This window comes from Trachymyrmex cornetzi, unplaced genomic scaffold (assembly GCF_001594075.2).
Source record: "Trachymyrmex cornetzi isolate Tcor2-1 unplaced genomic scaffold, Tcor1.1 scaffold16, whole genome shotgun sequence".
Classification (NCBI taxonomy): domain Eukaryota; kingdom Metazoa; phylum Arthropoda; class Insecta; order Hymenoptera; family Formicidae; genus Trachymyrmex; species Trachymyrmex cornetzi.
This window is the reverse complement of record NW_017296201.1, coordinates 5,026,777-5,045,733: the sequence shown is the minus strand read 5'-3', so window position 1 is coordinate 5,045,733 and position 18,957 is coordinate 5,026,777. Positions and strand designations below refer to the sequence as shown.

General features: G+C 33.7%; 3 protein-coding genes across 3 annotated transcripts in view; 2 read left to right on the top strand and 1 right to left on the bottom strand.

The window, feature by feature from the left end:
* yl (Putative vitellogenin receptor yl) overlaps positions 1-6,570 on the top strand; it is a 13,599-nt gene extending 7,029 nt beyond the window's left edge. The window contains exons 18-32 of the mRNA XM_018503574.1: positions 228-349; positions 638-831; positions 1,024-1,088; positions 2,239-2,486; positions 2,692-2,990; positions 3,384-3,620; positions 3,691-3,843; positions 4,566-4,711; positions 4,782-4,873; positions 5,001-5,232; positions 5,347-5,524; positions 5,625-5,910; positions 6,018-6,159; positions 6,382-6,480; positions 6,544-6,570. Coding sequence (XP_018359076.1) covers positions 228-349; positions 638-831; positions 1,024-1,088; positions 2,239-2,486; positions 2,692-2,990; positions 3,384-3,620; positions 3,691-3,843; positions 4,566-4,711; positions 4,782-4,873; positions 5,001-5,232; positions 5,347-5,524; positions 5,625-5,910; positions 6,018-6,159; positions 6,382-6,480; positions 6,544-6,570 — 2,520 coding nt within the window. The remainder of the gene's footprint in view (positions 1-227; positions 350-637; positions 832-1,023; positions 1,089-2,238; positions 2,487-2,691; positions 2,991-3,383; positions 3,621-3,690; positions 3,844-4,565; positions 4,712-4,781; positions 4,874-5,000; positions 5,233-5,346; positions 5,525-5,624; positions 5,911-6,017; positions 6,160-6,381; positions 6,481-6,543) is intronic.
* A 3,330-nt stretch (positions 6,571-9,900) lies between these two features.
* On the bottom strand, positions 9,901-11,874 carry LOC108758571 (ankyrin repeat and KH domain-containing protein 1-like). Its single transcript, XM_018503573.1, has 2 exons — positions 11,498-11,874; positions 9,901-11,401 (listed from the first exon to the last, which is right to left on the bottom strand). The coding sequence occupies exons 1-2, from the start codon at positions 11,791-11,793 to the stop codon at positions 9,901-9,903; spliced, it is 1,797 nt and encodes a 598-aa protein (XP_018359075.1). The 5' UTR covers positions 11,794-11,874.
* A 1,040-nt stretch (positions 11,875-12,914) lies between these two features.
* Positions 12,915-15,103, top strand: LOC108758570 (ankyrin repeat and KH domain-containing protein 1-like). The gene is made up of 3 exons (XM_018503572.1): positions 12,915-13,214; positions 13,311-14,793; positions 15,066-15,103. Exons 1-3 carry the CDS (start codon positions 12,915-12,917, stop codon positions 15,101-15,103), a joined length of 1,821 nt encoding a protein of 606 aa, XP_018359074.1.
* Positions 15,104-18,957: the final 3,854 nt, after the last annotated feature.

Here is an 18,957-nt window from a genome sequence, read left to right as displayed (position 1 = left end):
TATATATATATATATACGCGTATAATATAAAGAAAATTATCCAATCACATTTTACGTGCGATTTTATAAGAAAAATGCGATTGGATAATTTTCTTTATGCATGCGTTTATGCGACTATGCAAGTTGTGTGGATATACCCTTACTTTGATCAATATCATTTTGTTGATATTATATTATTTATTGAAGAATTTTAATATGATATTTTCATTTGATGATCAAACTTCTAGGTTTGTGCTTGTCCTCCCGGAATGGCACTATCAAGTGACAATCGAACATGCGTTGTGTATGAATGCCCTAAAAATGAATTTAAATGCGGCGAGCACAACGTCTGCATACAAAAGGAGAATGTGTATGTTTAATCAGTATTTTTACGTATAAATCATAAATAAAAGTTACAAACTCATAAACTGGAAGTATCGATATGTCAATAATTATAATGTTTAATATAGTTGTTTATTATGCGGATTTACCGAGATTAATTAACTTGCTTTCAATATTTTCGAAATTTTGCATTTAACTTTTTTTCTATAAACCCGAGGAATATTTACTATTTCATTTTTTCTTCTTAAAAATTTTATATGTGTAAGTGTAGAATATGTATATTATTAATATTTCTAAAGTCTTATAATTTATTTAGATGCGACGGTAACGTACATTGCCCGAATGGTGAAGACGAGACGATAGGCTGCCATAAAAAGAAGAAATGCAAGAAAAATGAATTTACATGTACGAACGGCGAGTGCGTCAGTATAAAAAGTCGTTGTAACTGGCATTACGATTGTACCGATCAATCGGATGAAGAGAATTGCGTAAAACCGAAATGCACAAGTGGTAATTACAGCAACAAGTGTTGCATGCAATTTTTTTTACTTTATTGTCCATCATCATAATTATATTTGAATGCGAAGATAGAATGAATATATCTGAATGAACCCGTAATCTTTATCTCTCTGAATGTATTTTGACTATACTTATACAATCGCAATCGTGCGTTTATTCATGCTAAGGGCAAATTCTTTTTAGATGAATTTCAATGTCCCAACGGAGTAACTCCTTGTATATCGAAGTCATTACTATGCGACGGCGATGTAAGTAGCAATTATATCATACTTTATCTATTTAAGGGAGTTTCCTACGTTAGAGAATCAAAAAATTAAATTTTTTTTTCATAAATCGATAGTATAACTCTTCGAGAATATGTCCCTAACATTTTAGAGCAAAATTCGAAGTCTTTTGATATAATTCGGCGCTTGTATATACAGGCTATATATACAGAGTATATGTATGTACATCGAAAACTGTAAACGCGTTTTTCTCGAAATCGGTTTTTGCATTTTCTTCAATTTTGTGTACACGATTGAGAAAAAAAGTATTGTCCGATCGACTTCTTTTAGGGCTCATTCTTTAGCTAATAGTCAACCGTCCTATGTAAATCTAAAAAATTAAATAAAAATCAACCTTAACAATTTTTTTGCATAAATAAATGGCTACTACCTAGTGAAAATAGTAATTTTTTTTCTTCAAAGGCGCACAAAATTGAAATTTATATAGATTAAAAAAATTTTTTAGATTTACATAAAATGATATAAAATGATTCTATACAATTAAAAATGTTTTTTGATTTTTTGGTTCAGGCAAGAATTACAGTCGCTAGGATGTACACAAAATTATTACGTTGTAGCGAACCGTCAAACTAAATGTTTATGTTATTATTATTTAAAATACTTCTTTTTCACATAAAAATTTATACGTACTCTACAATAGTTATATTAAAACATGCAAAAAGTTTAAAATTAATAAACATTAACTTTCCTTATGAAAAAAAATTTACGAAAGATTACCTTGTTTTCGGCCTCTTAATGTAAGAGACCCCCTTAACGCACTTGTATATTTAGATATAACTTTTTATTTTATAAAATCAGATGTTAATAATAGTTGTTAATTTAGAGTACAGTTTTGCAAAAAAGTTGTCAGAACAAAATGAACAGAAACAAATGAACAATTTCAAGAAACTGCATTTTTCTATTTTTCCAAATCGACATATATGAGCTTTTTGATTAATTTTTTTCGTATATAACGCAGCTTATTCCAGTAATATTACTTCAAACTTCATCGTTTCAATAATATTGAAGTAACATTGAAAATATTGCAATATTCTTTCTGCAATTCTGTGCTATATGGATTATTCAATATGTCAATGTTTTTTTATATATTTGTATTTATATATTTGTATTTAAGTTTGATTGTGAGGACGGATCGGATGAAAGACCTGAGGCATGTAAATTAGACGCATTATGTTTTAATGGTAAATTCCAATGCAACAATGGTAATTGCATATCTCTTTCGCTGAAGTGTAATGGCATCGACGATTGTCTCGATGGCAGTGACGAAAGGCATTGCTTAGCAAAACCAATTTATTTGGTTAATTGCACTGCGGATGAATATCGGTGTCTCGACACTGATTTGTGTCTTCCTAAAAAAGTAAAGTAAGTTGATGATTTAAAAATATGTAAGAGAGTAGTTGGTGAACAATATGCATGAACATTAAAACGTTGCTTTAACTTACTCGTTTTTTATGAAGATGTCTTCTAATTGTGAAGTTTGTTATGCAAGCAGATAGTTATGAGCGTTAGAAAAAATCAATTATAATCTCACTTATTAAAATGCGCTGTATTGGTTCTTTTCTTGCAGATGCGATGGCAAAAGTGATTGTCCTAAAAACGATGATGAGCACAATTGCATGGTTTGCTTTGACGATCAATTTGCCTGCGACAATGCGAAATGCATTCCGGAGAATTGGGTATGCGACAAATTTGACGATTGCGGTGATAATTCAGATGAAAAAAATTGCGACGGTAGTAAAAAGACCATCATTGAATCTACCAAATGTGATGAATTTAAATGTTCTATCGGCACTTGCTTGCCGTACAGCAAAGTATGTGATGGTAATCGAGATTGCCCAGATGGTAGCGATGAAAATGGGAAATGTCGTATGTAGTTAATTTTTCTTGATTAATAAAAACTGTTCCTGCCAAAAATTCTGTTGGCGAGAAAAGGCCTATTTAGAGCGTTTTTACTTTTAGAAGAATTCGCGGAAATAAGTTTTTTTTTTACATAAAACTTAGTGAACACAAAGTTACATGTAATTTACCTGTTAGTTGTGATTTCTCATTCAACAATATAACTGTAATATAACACTATGTGTGTGTTCACTGAGAAATATTCTACATTGATAAATTTGCATATGTATAAATAAGAGATGATGAATTAAAAGAGACAGAAAATTGCAGAATTTCAGAAAATCTAAGAAAATTCTTAAATATCTTAATTATCTTATATGTATTAATATACAATATTTACAAATTGCGTTATATTTTTTATAGAGGTAGCGTGTATGGTGAATAATTTTTGTAAAGGCCTATGTTACAAGACACCAAAAGGTGATGTTTGCGGCTGTCCATATGGATATCGTTTAGCTGCTGATGCGACTTCTTGCGAGGACATAAATGAATGCGAAAACGACGTTTGCTCGCAATTTTGTCGAAATACAGTAGGTTCTTTCGAGTGTTTTTGTCACGAGGGATATTACCTTAGGAACAAAGTTTCTTGCAAAGCTACCGGTAAGTAGTTTAATTAAATATTTGCAAGCTTAAATATGTAAAGCAATTAACATCAATGATGATTATTTAGGGCCGGCAATGGAATTCATCACTGTAACTGATAATGATATTAGGAAGATCTCATCTAATTTACACTCAATTGATAAGATCCATTCATTATCGGGATTAAGTATAAATGGATTCGACGTGAACGCTGTTCACGACTCTATTTACTGGAGTAACGGTTAGTCTCTTTGTTTCAATCTTATTTCTTAGTCCTATTGCTCGAATGTGGTTGATTTCTCTCATATACTTGTGCGCACGCTGATTGCACACAGAGTCATATGGGACTTACAGTTTAACGTCGAATCCGAACGGCGCTGGCGATCAAAGATCTCATAATCACCAGATGGAGCCATTTTTGGCTCCTTAACGCGAGCGTATGTGGGATCGAACTCGGTTCTACAGATCGCGAGTCAATCGCACTGAGCGATAAGCCACTCGATGCTTCCTATAAACATAATAAATAACTTAATTTATAAGATTGAATAAGAGAGCAAGCGTGGCAAAGCGCACTGGTTTGCTATGCTAGAGATCCCGAGTTCGATTCTGGTAGAATTAAAATATTTTTATTTACGCTTTCGGAAGGAAGTTTCCTCTCGGAAGGAAATGGCAACCCACCTAGAGTATCTTTGCCAAGAACACTTCTCTAACAAAAATTTCGTTGTTTGGATCCCTCCAGGTTGGAGGTTAGATATTAGGCTAATAACCTAATTCCGGAAAATAATCCATTGTTACGAAAACCTCATGAGAGGTAGGCCCTGTCCCATCTTAGGATGTTGCGTTCTTGATGATGATGATGATTATGTCTATAGAGCACAAAATCCAAAAAACTTCCTCCAAAAATTGGAAAAATCTTTCAAAAAAATTATATTATTCAATTAAATATAAAAAAAATAATTACAGGTGAATTCGGTACTATTAAAAAACTCAACATTAAAACAAAGAAAATTACCACAATTATGATTGTCGAGCATCCACAGTCACTTGCGGTCGATTGGATTACTGATAATGTTTATGTTAGTGATAATGGCCGTTTGAATACAATTAAGGTATATTTTTACTAATATTAAATCAGGGAAATACCGTGATTTAAATATTTATTTAATTAATCAATTGAAGGTATGTAATTTGGAGAAAGAAAAATGTGCGACGCTGGTCGAGATAGAAGATAAGGCAAAAGTAGTGTCCATTGTAGTTGACTCAATTAATAGGTACCTCTTTTTTATCCATTTGTAATTTCTTGTTTTTTTGTGTATTAAACTTATCAATTTGACATTAATAATATCGTCGTTAGAGTATGTTTAAGAACAAAATTCAAAATCGTTTTTTATGTTATAGATGGCTATTCTGGGCTCAAATAACGTGGCAAATAGATGTGCCATTTACCAAAATATATCGGACAGACATGATGGGCGCCGACATGAAAATTATTGGTTCCGATGTAAGCTTTGTGAACGGAATAGCAATTGATCATATAAAATCTAAATTATACTGGTCAGACAGTTTCAATAAAACTATTGAATCATCCAATCTGGATGGAAGCCAACGTAGCATGTTTTTAAGAACAAATGTACGTTGATAAATTCATTTTTTCACACAAAAACATATTGAGAAAATACAAGAACTTTGCGTGAATAAATTTAATCTTTTTCTTTCTTTAAAATAATATTCTTTCTCTTTTTAGATGCATTACCCGTTTAGTATCAGTATTTATGAACAATCACTTTATTGGCTGATGGATACAAGCGGTCAACTGCGAAGTTGTAAACTGTATGGTAAAAAATCATGCAAAACAATAAATATAGGCAAAAACAATGTTCACAAACAGTTTGCTATTCTTCATATTTCCAGACAACCCGTTGGTTGGTATAATATACTATTTAAAGATTCTAGCTATCTTGAAATCTTATCATGTATACTAATCTTGAGAGAGTTATTAAGTAATATTAAGTTATTCGATAGATAAAAATCCTTGCGAAGAAAAGTATTGTGACTATATGTGTGTTTTGAAGAAGGAAAATGCAACATGTATTTGTTCAAATGGCGAATCGATAGAATCCAATAGTACTTGTACAATAAATATGAATAATGGGCGGATATCATTTAAAAATCCAACGAGAAATGTACGGTATACAGGTGGTGCTTATAGCCTAATAATAATTATATTACTAATTATTGTTCTGTTATTATACGTTTACTACTACTATCAGAAAAACAGATTAAAATCAAAACCGATAAACAATCTTAGGTACGTTCCAAATTTATTTTAATATTGAATTTAAATAGAAATTGATCGTTAAAAGAGTAATATAAAATATTATTTTTATGTAAAAATTGTACAGTGATTTTTAATAGTTGCAGCAGCATTCACTTTCATAATCCGTCATACGATCGAAGCGACGAGGTCGAGGTAACACTCAACTCAATAGTTACAGGCTTATCTCCTGGACAGCACGAATACGTTAATCCTATCGATAATAAATTCCTAAATCTAAAAGTAAATAGCAATTTTATACTTAAACGTACGACATTATTTTTTATAATTATACGTGTGATTACATTTATTGAATTATAATATCTACGCCTTTTCTCAACTTTTGTACAATCACATCAGATATATGTGCGATTGCATAAAATAACTATTTATCATGATTAAAGATAATTTATGCCATTATCTAGATGTAGATAGGTTATTATAAATATTTAATATATTTTGTAGGATGCGATGGAAAATAGTGAAAATAGACAGAGGTCAGATACATATTCGAAAGAAAGAGATGTTGAAGAGACAGAGAAGCAAGATTCGTTAATTTATTTTGTACAATCGAAATAATTTAAAATTATAATAAAATTAGTATATCTAAATTATAACATTTTATAGAGCTGTATTTTGCTTTTGACCATTTAACAATGTCAAATGATGTGTAAGCTAGGAAATGTTCATGTTTAAAACAAAAATTATACATATATCGTAACTCATTTGATTTCATACAATAATTTAATATATCTAAACTACCGATTTATGTACGTATGTACATATGAATATTGAGAAATATCTCAAGAGTTAATGTGTTAAAAACTGTTGAAGTTATTAGTTAAGAAAATTATTTATATGACGTTTAGAATTTCTTAATTATTTATATTTTTATTATTATAAATATCAAAACTATCGAATATTTACATTTATAAGCACATTTACCAACAACGATCTACAAATTATATTATGGTACATTAGGTAATACAGTAGATAATTCATATATAAAAATATGCATAATGTTAATATAAATGTTGATGTTAAATGATATTACGTACAAATTTTTTATAACCTGTAGCCGTGTATAAAAATTACAATCGTGTACTTATACACAGAAAAATATGCAAGTAATAATTATACTTTTATTTTAATTATTTCAAAAGTTTATATATCTTTTCGCAAATTTATCTATCTACCAATCTACAAATTTATCTATTTACAGTTAATGCCGTTATCTGGAGATACTGGTAGTGTCTCGGCGCTAAGCTACGCGCAGCAACACTACCGTGGCTACTTTACAGTTTACGCGAGCCGGCGAGTTACTAGGGATTGAGTTACTAGGAATTGAGATAATTGGATCTCAATAAGGGCTGAACTGATCAAGTTCTAAATGTGCTCAATCGATTGCATCCGATCTAAATATATAATGAAAGTGTTTTTATTTTTTCTCTACGTGCCCTACGAGCGGAGATATAGCGATGCAAAATTTGAAATCTTTGATTTTTATTAACGTCGTCGATAGAGGAAAAATGTACGGATACACTGTTTGGCACTAAATGGCGGTAGAAGTACTCGGATGCGGGATGCCTGCACATTCCAGTTATGACGTTTGGTGGCTCGCGGCAGTGTGCGGGGCACGGGGCGCTTACCAGGCAGCCCTTTAAACACAATGCGAGGCAATAGTATAGCGATAGAAATAATATAGCGATAGTATAGCGATAGAAATAAGAGATATATAAACTATCGCCTCCCGTTGCACAATGCGGCGAAAGAAATAAAGGCCAACCAATTAGATCGCGTACATACTGTAGTATACTCTTCTGCTTCAGTAGATGTAACTTAAAAACGTTAAGTCACATTAAGTTATTACAGGACAAAAATTGCCTTCAATTAAGTATTTTTTAAGCAGATCGATTAAAAGTTTATCACCAAATTTTTCATTATCGCCCACTTTATAGTTATCATTGATGTCTTGTATGTCATAATGTACTATCGATAATGTACTATCCGTATGGTAATTATTATTACAATAATTGAAATGATCAATTTTTTAAGTTTATCACAATCAAACTAGGAGTCGAAACTGGAATTGAACGGATATTAACATATATCGTGAAAAGAGGTTATAGCGTAAATAAACAGAATGAAAAATCTGAACTCTGGTAGGCTATAAGGTGATAGACACAGAATTCCAACTCGTCGGAAATTTATCATTATCGCTATCGCTATCGCTATTCCATGTTCCCATGTGCATTGACATATGGATTCCCGTATGTTGGATTCCTCTGTTCCTATCGCTATCGCTATCGCTATCGCTATTGCCTCGCATTGTGTCTTGGGCTTTATCCTGTCATCCCAGACAGCACACAACGTCCATCGGACGTCCAAATCTGGTTTTTATTTAGTCCGAACGTCCATGGACTTAGTATGAATATTTCAAAAGCGTACGTTATTCAACGTACAAAGAATGTTCACATTTGGGCATTTAAAAAATGTTCATCTCGTGCAAAAAATTTTCTAAATCTGCTCGCGACGTGTTGCTTTCACTGACTTAACAAGTGAAAATTTTTTAAAGATTGCACGAGGAGTTTCACTTTTGTTAGTACGTACAGACGTCTTTTGAACGTCTCATGGACGTCTCTAGGACATCTGTGCTGTGTTAAAAATTTTCAACGACAAAAAATCTATACTGCATAATACTGTTTAGGTACATCATGGTATATAACCCGTACCATATCAATACGGGGTACTATTATCGACAAGAGAGAGACTGTGGAGATTTCTAATCGAGACGATATACATGATAACTGGTACTGTGAAAGTAGAGCGTATGATTTCCTAACCTGAAAATAGTCGTTATAACATTAAGATTAAATATTACACAGTAATTGGATGTTAAATTGAACTGCACAAATTTTATCAGGATCATATTGAACAAATGTATCATGACTATACACCCATAATTATATAGGTGTTCGTGGATCATCGAAGTGCAGCGGTTTCCATACGATTTTAGAAGTCAAGGATAATGGATGGCGGTATGCAACAGAATGGGTGACCGTTTCGAAACACTATGAAATCAGTTCCCGAATTCAGAGAAAAATTTTGTTTTTTTGTCATAATTTTAATATGATGTGTATTCTAGAATAAGATATTAATCAATAATAATACTCATATAATAATCATTTTGTCTTGAATGTAGTCCAAAATTTGTTTAATATATTAATTTAGTCCGGTTTTAGTCCATTGCGACCTAAAATGGACGTTTTTAAAAAATCTAAAATGGTAACAATGGATGTCTTTGAAACGTTTTTAAAATATGCATGGATCTAATCTGGATGTTTTTAATATGTCCAAAACGTTCAACGTGTACGTTTTAAATACATTTTTAAAACGTTACTGTGCTGTCTGGGATGATGAGCTCCCCTACATCGAAAATTTAAATGCTAGAATTAAACAAAAAAGAAAGAAAAGGAAAATTAAGAAGAAGGGAAATATAAAAAAAGTCAAATTAGAGAATATGGAAACTAATTTATCAAAAAACTTTAAGAATATAATTAATTATCCCAAAAATAAGGACGCTCACCACGACTACAAAGCACCATATCCCAAACATTACCATGAATAATTAAAAAACCGGTTTTTAGATTATTCAATGATTGGTAATGTTTGCAATACAAATTATAATTGTACAAAGTAATCTTAACTTTGTATAATTACAATTACAATAGATTTCCACGTCACCCACGAGGTACTATTGTTGACGCGTTTTTTTTTCTTTAGTGGTTTCCCCTATAGGCCTATTCCACTAATACACTTTGCCGTGTTCAATTTGCTATATGTTCATGTCACGTACTATATGGATAATACAAAAGTGTTCGTTTTAAGGTCATTGAAGAGTATCCGAAAATGTATAAAAATACTAATGGATGTCTTACAAAATTCACAGACATTCCGATAAAGAAATAAATATGAAACAAAGTTTCATATAATATTGCATGCTGTCCGGTTATGTTCTTCGTCCAGATAATTTGGAAAAAAATGTCTTAGATCGGCGCCAAATTGCAATAAAAGGCCAGCAACAGCAAGGTGACCGTTTTTGCACGCGATCGTGAATGCCGTATAAGATTCCTGGCTCTCCTCTTCTAGCATCTGATTGTGAGCGTGAACATCCGCTCCAGATTCCAGTAAATATTGAACAAGATCTAAGTATCCTTCCGCCGCAGCCTCCATCAGAGGGGTGTCTGCACCAAGCTCAATATCCGCTCCCGCCTTGGTTAAAAGATCGACTGTTCCTAAATAACCATTTTCACAAGCCAGGACAAGCGCCGTTTCCTTAGTTTCTTTATTTTGAGCGTTGATGTTTGCACCTTCATTCAAAAGTAATGTGACCATTTCTTCATTATCTTCAAGCGCTGCTTGCATCAATGGCGTATAACCTTCGTCATTAACTTCCTCGATGTTTGTTCCACGCTCGATCAAGAGCTGAGCCAAGTCCACAAGATTTTTGCTAGCAGCGAACGTTAATGGCGTTTCGGAACTATCAGTCATTGTTACTTGGGCACCTGAATCTAAAAGTAAACGAGCCACTTTTATATGACCGTTTATTGATGCCTCGATAAGAGCGATATGCATCTCCTGGGATTTATGCTCTTGATCCGTACGAGTTTCTAGCAATAAACGGACCATTTCTAAATGTCCGTTAAAACAGGCCAACGTCAATGGTGTCTTTTCCAATTTATTAGACCGTCTGTAGATGCCGTTGTGTTCAAGCAGGACCTTGGCGACTTGAATATGCCCGGCGCTTGCTGCATTCATCAGAGGTGTATAACCGATCTCATTGTGCTCCTCGACATTGACCTCCGAATCTATTAAGGTACGTACTTCTTCGTGTCCACCGACGCATCCATACATGAGAGATGTGTTACATGATGTAGACCGAACATGAACATTAGTCCCATAAGCAATCAGTAAAGACACGATATTTACATTCCCAATGCTTGCTGCTTCCATTAGAGATGTATGGCCATTCTCATTATGATCCTCAACATCGGCGCCCGCGTCTAGTAAAACGCGTACCACTTCTTCATGTCCACCAGCGCATCCGTATATGAGGGGTGTGTTACACGATGCAGATCGAGCATTAACATCGGCTCCATGAGCAATTAACAAAGACACGATGTCTACATTCCCGGCGCTCGCTGCTTTTATCAGAGGTGTACAACCGATCTCATTGCAAAACTCGACATTCGCTCCAAAGTCTATTAAGATACGTACAATCTCTTCATGTCCACCGGCGCATCCGTATATAAGAGGTGTGTCATTTGATGTAGATTGAGCATTAATATCAGCTCCGTGAGCTATCAGCAACGACACAATATTTACATGCCCGGTACTTGCTGCTTCCATTAAAGGTGTGCGACCATTTTCATTGTAATCCTCAACATTAGCTCCCCAATCTAATAAGATACGTACAACTTCTTCATGTCCGTTAATGCATCCATACATGAGAGGTGTGTTATTTGACGTAGACAGAGTATTAATATCAGCTCCGTGAGTAATCAGCAGAGATACAATATCTACATGTCCGGCGCTTGCTGCTTCCATTAGAGGAGTATGACCGTCTTCATTGTGATCTTCAACATCAGCACCTGAGTCTAATAAAATACGTACAATTTCTTTGTGTCCACTGGAACATCCATATATCAGAGGTGTGTTACATGATGCAGATCGAGTATTAACATCGGCCCCGTGAGTAATCAACCACGATACGATATCCACGTGCCCCGCACTAGCAGCTTCCATCAAAGGGGTGCGGGTGCCATCGAAGTCCATCTTGATGTCACAATCTTGTATATTCATCGTAGCGTTCATCATCAGAAGTACCTGAGCCAACAAATTACAAAATTGTGCAGGAATTGATTGAAACACAAAATTTCGTTTCGCTAGATTATGCTACGCTGCATCTGAAGTAATGGCGGTGCCTAAGAAAGCGTCTGATCATGGAATAAAAAGGAGACCAAACTCGATGATGAAAATAGGCTCGAAACACGATGTCGGAAAACCAATGGAAAATCGGGACGATGCGATTTTAGTGCCGTTGCGGGAAATCTAGAAAATATACCACACGATAACGCTTACGGAATACACATGTATGCACGTTTTATTTTTAATATAGAAATTCCGATTTATATAAAATTTAATTTTATTTCATTAAATGACAAATGCATCAATATTTATTTAAAAATACATACATTTATGCATAGTCATAAATTATCATTAAATTATTGTTTTCTAACTTACCGACATTAAAAACCTTTGAAATTAAAAAGAATAAAAACGAGACTTGAACGACAATTTTCCTTCTCAGAATATATTCTACTCTCAAAAATACACAAATTGCAGAATTACAGGAAAATGGAATGAAAAATATTTATCAATTCCTATAAATTGACAGTTTTTTATAATATTTAATAAATATTGATGCATTTGTCATTTAATGAAATAAAATTAAATTTTATACAAATTGGAATTTCTGTATTAAAAATAAAACGTGCATACATGTGTATTCCGTAATGTCTCCGGCACACCAACGCGATGTTCGTCGCGCGCGACACGCGATATCCAATGAGTGTACAGCTTTACCGATCTTCTCATTCTAAATGTATACTCTCATTGGATATCGCGTGTCGCGCGCGACGAACATCGCGCTGGTGTGCCGGGGCCATAAGCGTTATCGTGTGGTATATATTTCCTAGATTTCCCGCAACGGCACTAAAATCGCATCGTCCCAATTTTCCATTGGTTTTCCAACGTAGTGTTTCGAACCCATTTTCATCCTCGAGTTTGGTCTCCTTCTTTTACTCCGTGATCAGGACGCTTTCTTAGACACCGCCATTACTTCAGGTGCAGCGCAGCATAATCTAGCGTAACGGCATTTTAGGTTTTAATCAATTCCTGTACAATTTTGCAATTTGCTGGCTCAGATACTTCTGACGATGAATGCTATGATGAATATAGAAAATTGTGACATCAAGATGGACTTCGATGGCACCCGCACCACTTTAATGGAAGCTACTAGTACGGGGCACGTGGATACCGTATCGTGTTTGATTACTCACAGGATCGATGTTAATACTCGATCTGCATCATGTAACACACCTCTGATATATGGGTGCGCCAGTGGATACAAAGAAATTGTACGTATTTTATTAGACTCAGGTGCTGATGTTGAAGATCACAATGAAGATGGTCATACTTCTCTAATGGAAGCAGCAAGCGCCGGACATGTTGATATTGTATCTCTGCTGATTGCTCACGGAGCTAATATTAATGCACAATCTACATCAAGTGACACACCTCTCATATACGGATGCGCTGGTGGACATGAAGAGGTTGTACGTATCTTAATAGACTTTGGAGCGAATGTCGAGTTTTGCAATGAGACCGGTTGTACACCTCTGATAAAAGCAGCGAGCGCCGGGAATGTAGACATCGTGTCTTTGTTAATTGCTCATGGAGCCGATGTTAATGCTCGATCTGCATCGTGTAACACACCCCTCATATACGGATGCGCTGGTGGACATGAAGAAGTGGTACGTATTTTATTAGACTCAGGTGCTGATGTTGAAGATCACAATGAAGACGGTCATACTCCTCTAATGGAAGCAGCAAGCGCCGGACATGTAGATATTGTATCTCTGCTGATTATTCACGGAGCTAATATTAATACTCTGTCTACGTCAAATAACACACCTCTCATGTATGGATGCATTAATGGACATGAAGAAGTTGTACATATCTTATTATGTAGGGGAGCTAATTTTGAGGATTACAATGAAAATGGTCGTACACCTTTAATGGAAGCAGCAAGTACCGGGCATGTAAATATCGTGTCGTTGCTGATAGCTTACGGAGCTTATATTAATGCCCAATCCACATCAAGTGACACACCTCTCATATACGGATGCGCCGGTGGACATGAAGAGGTTGTACGTATCTTAATAGACTTTGGAGCGAATGTCGAGTTTTACAATAAGATCGGTTGTACACCTCTGATAGAAGCAGCGAGTGCCGGGAATGTAAACATCGTGTCTTTGTTAATTGCACATGGAGCCGATGTTAATGCTCGATCTGCATCGTGTAACACACCCCTCATATACGGATGCGCTGGTGGACATGAAGAAGTGGTACGTATTTTATTAGACTCAGGTGCTGATGTTGAAGATCACAATGAAGACGGTCATACTCCTCTAATGGAAGCAGCAAGCGCCGGACATGTAGATATTGTATCTCTGCTGATTACTCACGGAGCTGATATTAATACTCTGTCTACGTCAAATAACACACCTCTCATGTATGGATGCGTTAATGGACACGAAGAAATTGTACGTATCTTATTAGATTGGGGAGCTAATGTTGAGGATTACAATGAAAATGGTCGTACACCTTTAATGGAAGCAGCAAGTACTGGGCATGTAAATATTGTGTCGTTGCTGATAGCTCATGGAGCTGATATTAATGCTCAATCTACATCAAATGACACAGCTCTCATATACGGATGCGCCGGTGGACATGAAGAGGTTGTACGTATCTTAATAGACTTTGGAGCAAATGTCGAGTTTTGCAATGAGATCGGTTGTACACGTTTGATAAAAGCAGCGAACGTCCTGAATGTAGACATTGTGTCTTTGTTAATTGCTTATGTTAATGCTCGATCTGCATCGTGTAAGACACCCCTTATATACGGATTCGCTGGTGGACACGGAGGAGTGGTATGCGTCTTACTAGATGTGGGCGCCGATGTTGAGGATCATAATGAGAACGGCCAGGGGCGTCGACTTAGAATTGTGCCAAATGTAGTGTTTGCGAAGATAGGCAAAGTCGGACGGACAACCAAAAGAAAAGTGTCTCGTGATTGCATGAAAACTGTTGCACATATATTTTTATTTTTTATATATACATTTGTAATATATATTTTTTATGTATAGCATACATATTTTATATGTGGTATATATATTTTATATATGTAATAAATGTAATCATATAGAACATGCAAATATGAAATAACAGATTTTGTTGCTGCTTATAAATTCATCCATTATAGCTTCTAAATTAAAATTTTGTATAACATCTGAATGAATATGCAGAACAGCCGTACTATTTAACAAAATTGGAAGCATCGTAGAACGTAGATAAGTTTTTAATCTCCTAAAAGCAGAAAAAGATCTTTCCACAGGATGTTGCAAGGATTGTAAGCAAGAGTTTTATCATTTTTGTGTATTCTGATATGATTTCTCTCGTCTGCATCTTTTTTTAAAAAATTAAAGCCGTCTTTTAAATTACAGATCTCTATTTTCTTGACCTCCATTATATTATAAAACATCGTTCGATAGAGTTTTAATTTGCTCCCGTCAAAATCAATTGTATTGTAATAGTGCGATCAATGTCACTTTTGTTTGATCAAAGCGCTACATCTGGGCACTAGTGAAATACTGATTGACGGTTGTGAAAAAAACAACTACCGATCGAGTTACAGACACGCAACTTTTCATATATAGTTTATCCTTTCCTTATTATGTACAATTTGGTGCCTCATCCATACTATTAAGGGTCGCTAGAATCTTTTCGTTTTTTCACCTCTTCAAAATAATTCAAAAAATCTCTAAAAATTCACCAACATACTTTCAACTTTCTAGAATAAATATTGACTCTTTATTTTGGAAAATAATAAAATGTAGTATAATTTATAATTACCGAAAGACTCAAAGAAACTTGCACGAACAGGAATTGCTCAGTCACTAGTTACCCATATTAGTATGGTAAGGGTTAATCAACTTTTTCTGGATAATTAATTATATTCTTAAAGTTTTTCGATAAATTAGTTTCCATATTCTCTAATTCGACATTTTTTATATTTCCCTTCTTCTTAATTTTCCTTTTCTTTCTTTTTTGTTTAATTCTGGCATTTAAATTCTCGATGTAGGGGAGCTCACCAGGATAAGTTTTAGTTTATGTTTGCTCTGGGGACTCAAAAGTGAGCCGAAACATGTAAGCACTTTTATTGAATAAAGAAGTTTCAAGCTTCTCAGGTGTATCATTTGCGCGATGTCTTCTACGCCTAACTTCTAACGCCCTTATTTTTTCCAATTTTTTGATTGATTGTGCCAATTTAATAATTGTGCCAATAAGAATTACGAAAGCAACAAATTCCAATCTCGTTGCCAACTTAACCTTGTACATCCAAAGTCTTTGATTCTTTCCTTCAGTAATTTTTCAAATTGGGAAGTAATCACCTTTCTACATTAATTCTTATAGTTGGTGAGCGATTAACGACACGACTAAGGCTGTGGTCAAAGTCTCGCTACAAATGTTTTGAAGCGTTTGATGGACCAGTTAGAAGAAAGAATTTTACAAACCGACCAATTAAAAACGCTTCAAAGCATTTGTAGCATTGCGTAGTTGACCGTATCCTAAACCTTACGTCCGCGTACAACTAAATTTGACGTAAAGACGAAATAATCTCTGAATTGTCTGAAGTTTTAAATAAGTAACTTTAGTATTCTTATTCCATATCTCCGTGGAAAAAAAACGGTGACAATAGGATAGGTATATGGATCTTTGCGCGAAGTGAGAGAAAGCGTAAATATTATGCAGCAAGCCTCCAGGAGGCTAATGTTGTGGCATTTCAGATATGTTTTCTCTTTCCTATAAATTTCACCAATTGCATTAAATAAAAAACAATTGCTTTATGGATTTTTATTACATTTTTCAGGTATTAAAGTTTATAATAAACGCATTACCATGAAAATGCACGAAAGGCTTTCGTAGCGATACGCTACGGACTAAATCCATTCTCCAACAGACTCGTCTATTGGCTGGACTATGTTACAAGGTACAATTATGATATAGTAAAATAATTATTCAATCCATTAACATATATATTATGGAAATTAGTATTATTGTAAAATTTAGTTTACAATAAAATTTAGTTTACAATAAAATTTCTTTTATTGTCAATAATACATGAAAAAGCTAATTGCCGGAAAAAGGGCCTAAGTAAAATTGTGCCTTTATTCCGCCCATCCCCTCAATTTTTATATTATTAGCATAGTTAGTTTTAACAATTATATGTAAAGAGTGTCTTTTCTTCATACATACATATCACGTAAATATTAAATTTTCTTTATAATCCTGTATTGCATTGCTGATTGTTGTCTTATAATTTTACAATAAAAATAAATACAAAAAACATGTTTTAAAGATATAATTGCTATTGTTAGAATACTTTAATTTGAATTTAATTATAAGATTTTATATATGTATAATATACAAAACTTACTTATTGTTAGAAACGCGCGCGCGCGTAAATCAATTCATGCGTCATCACGTATATGACTGAATGTTGCCAAGATTCGTTGGGACGTAAATATTAAATGTGAATATTAAAGTCACATTTAATATTCACCTTTACCTTCCAACCCAAAAAACACAAAATTAAGAGAATATCGAAATAACTTTACTTTGACATCATGAAAGTCAAAACGATGATTTTTTTGTTACAAAATTTGACTGTTTATTGAATCAAAATGATTTCATTTTGATTTATCATCAATAAATAGTCATTTTGTAACAAAAAATTATCATTTTGATGTCAAAATAAAGTAATTTTGACTTTCTCTTGACTTGGTGTGTTTCTTGGGATGCTTACCAGTATCGTGTATACTGTAGCAAAAAGAATAAACATAATGAAAATAATTGATGTAGTGCATATTAAAATAAGATATGTAAAAAATCGTTCGAATGTTCATTTTACTATATTTTTGCTGCATTGTAAAAAATATCTTCGATATTTGTCTTTTGACATGTATAATTTCCTATCCGGGTCTATTAGGATGATAATCATAATTATCTGCTGTTTCTTATTATGACTATCTATCTAGTCTAGATTGAAGTAAATTCCGAATTGATCGTAATTTTAAAAACGCTCTCATAGCAAAATACATTCCAAAAGGAAAACATAAAAGCAACAAAAAATTAAAATGACGTTAAAATGACTATTTTAATACTTAAAGTTAATGAACTGGCAAATTTTGTAGTAAAAAAATCATTATTTTGAATTTCTCTTAACTTCTTGTTAGTGTGTTCCTTGAGATGGCAAGTACATTTTGTAACCTCACAGTATCGCCCCTAATCATGCATTAGGCCCAACAATGATACGAAAGATGATCCTAAAAGAAGTGCCTTTAGTGAAAGATATCTTCGTTCGAATTATCGTCCTGTGACATCACGCCATTAACTCTATCAAACAAACAGCATATTTTTTAAGATAAACTATGGAACTTTCTATTCTCTACAGTACTGTTCGCAAAGAATATAAAGAACTTTCTCAGAGTGTACTCCGAACTAAATTAGTTTAGCTTTTTTTTTGTAGATGTTGACAGCTCCATAATCAAGCATGCTTAATATAGTAGTATGCTATAGTAACGTACCATAGAAAGCTCACAACTAACCCGACAAATAACACTGTCTGAAAAAATTTAATCATATTTTTGCAATACAAATATATAAATATAAATCATTTCCCATGTATTTTTTTATCTGCTAAGAACGCATATTTATTAATCGATTATCACGTCGAAATTTTAAGAAAAATAATATTGAAGAAGAAAAATTATGATTTTGCGGATGACTTTGTAGCAGCAAATTTTTTTTAAATTTTATTAACTTTTAATTTTAAAATGCATTTTGTTTTGTTTCGGTTTGACCTTTTGTTTTCGAAATAGCAATTTTAAAATAGCCTTTTCCAGTGACGGATTAAATATTTTGCCGCTTTTAGGCACCAACATCTAACCGCCCCCAGGTGGCTTCATTAATTTATAAATTTCATAAAAGGGAAAATAAATAAAAAAAAAGGTTTATACCCCCACATTAGTTAGTGAAAACATTTAACCCTCGAACGACATAATGGGTCTTTCGTGTCCATGCTATTTCTAATAGTTCTTATTTCTCATATACCTGTGAACATGGCCCTATGCCCCC

Coding starts and splice junctions, on each gene's coding strand:
- LOC108758571 (XM_018503573.1), bottom strand. CDS start 11,793: ATGATGAACGCTACGATGAATATACAAGATTGTGACATCAAGATGGAC. Junction 11,402..11,497: donor GCAGCAAGCGCCGGACATGT/AGATATTGTATC, acceptor CATTAACGGACA/TGAAGAAGTTGTACGTATCT.
- LOC108758570 (XM_018503572.1), top strand. CDS start 12,915: ATGAATGCTATGATGAATATAGAAAATTGTGACATCAAGATGGACTTC. Junction 13,215..13,310: donor GCGCCGGACATGTTGATATT/GTATCTCTGCTG, acceptor GGACATGAAGAG/GTTGTACGTATCTTAATAGA. Junction 14,794..15,065: donor TGTAGTGTTTGCGAAGATAG/GCAAAGTCGGAC, acceptor ATGAATATGCAG/AACAGCCGTACTATTTAACA.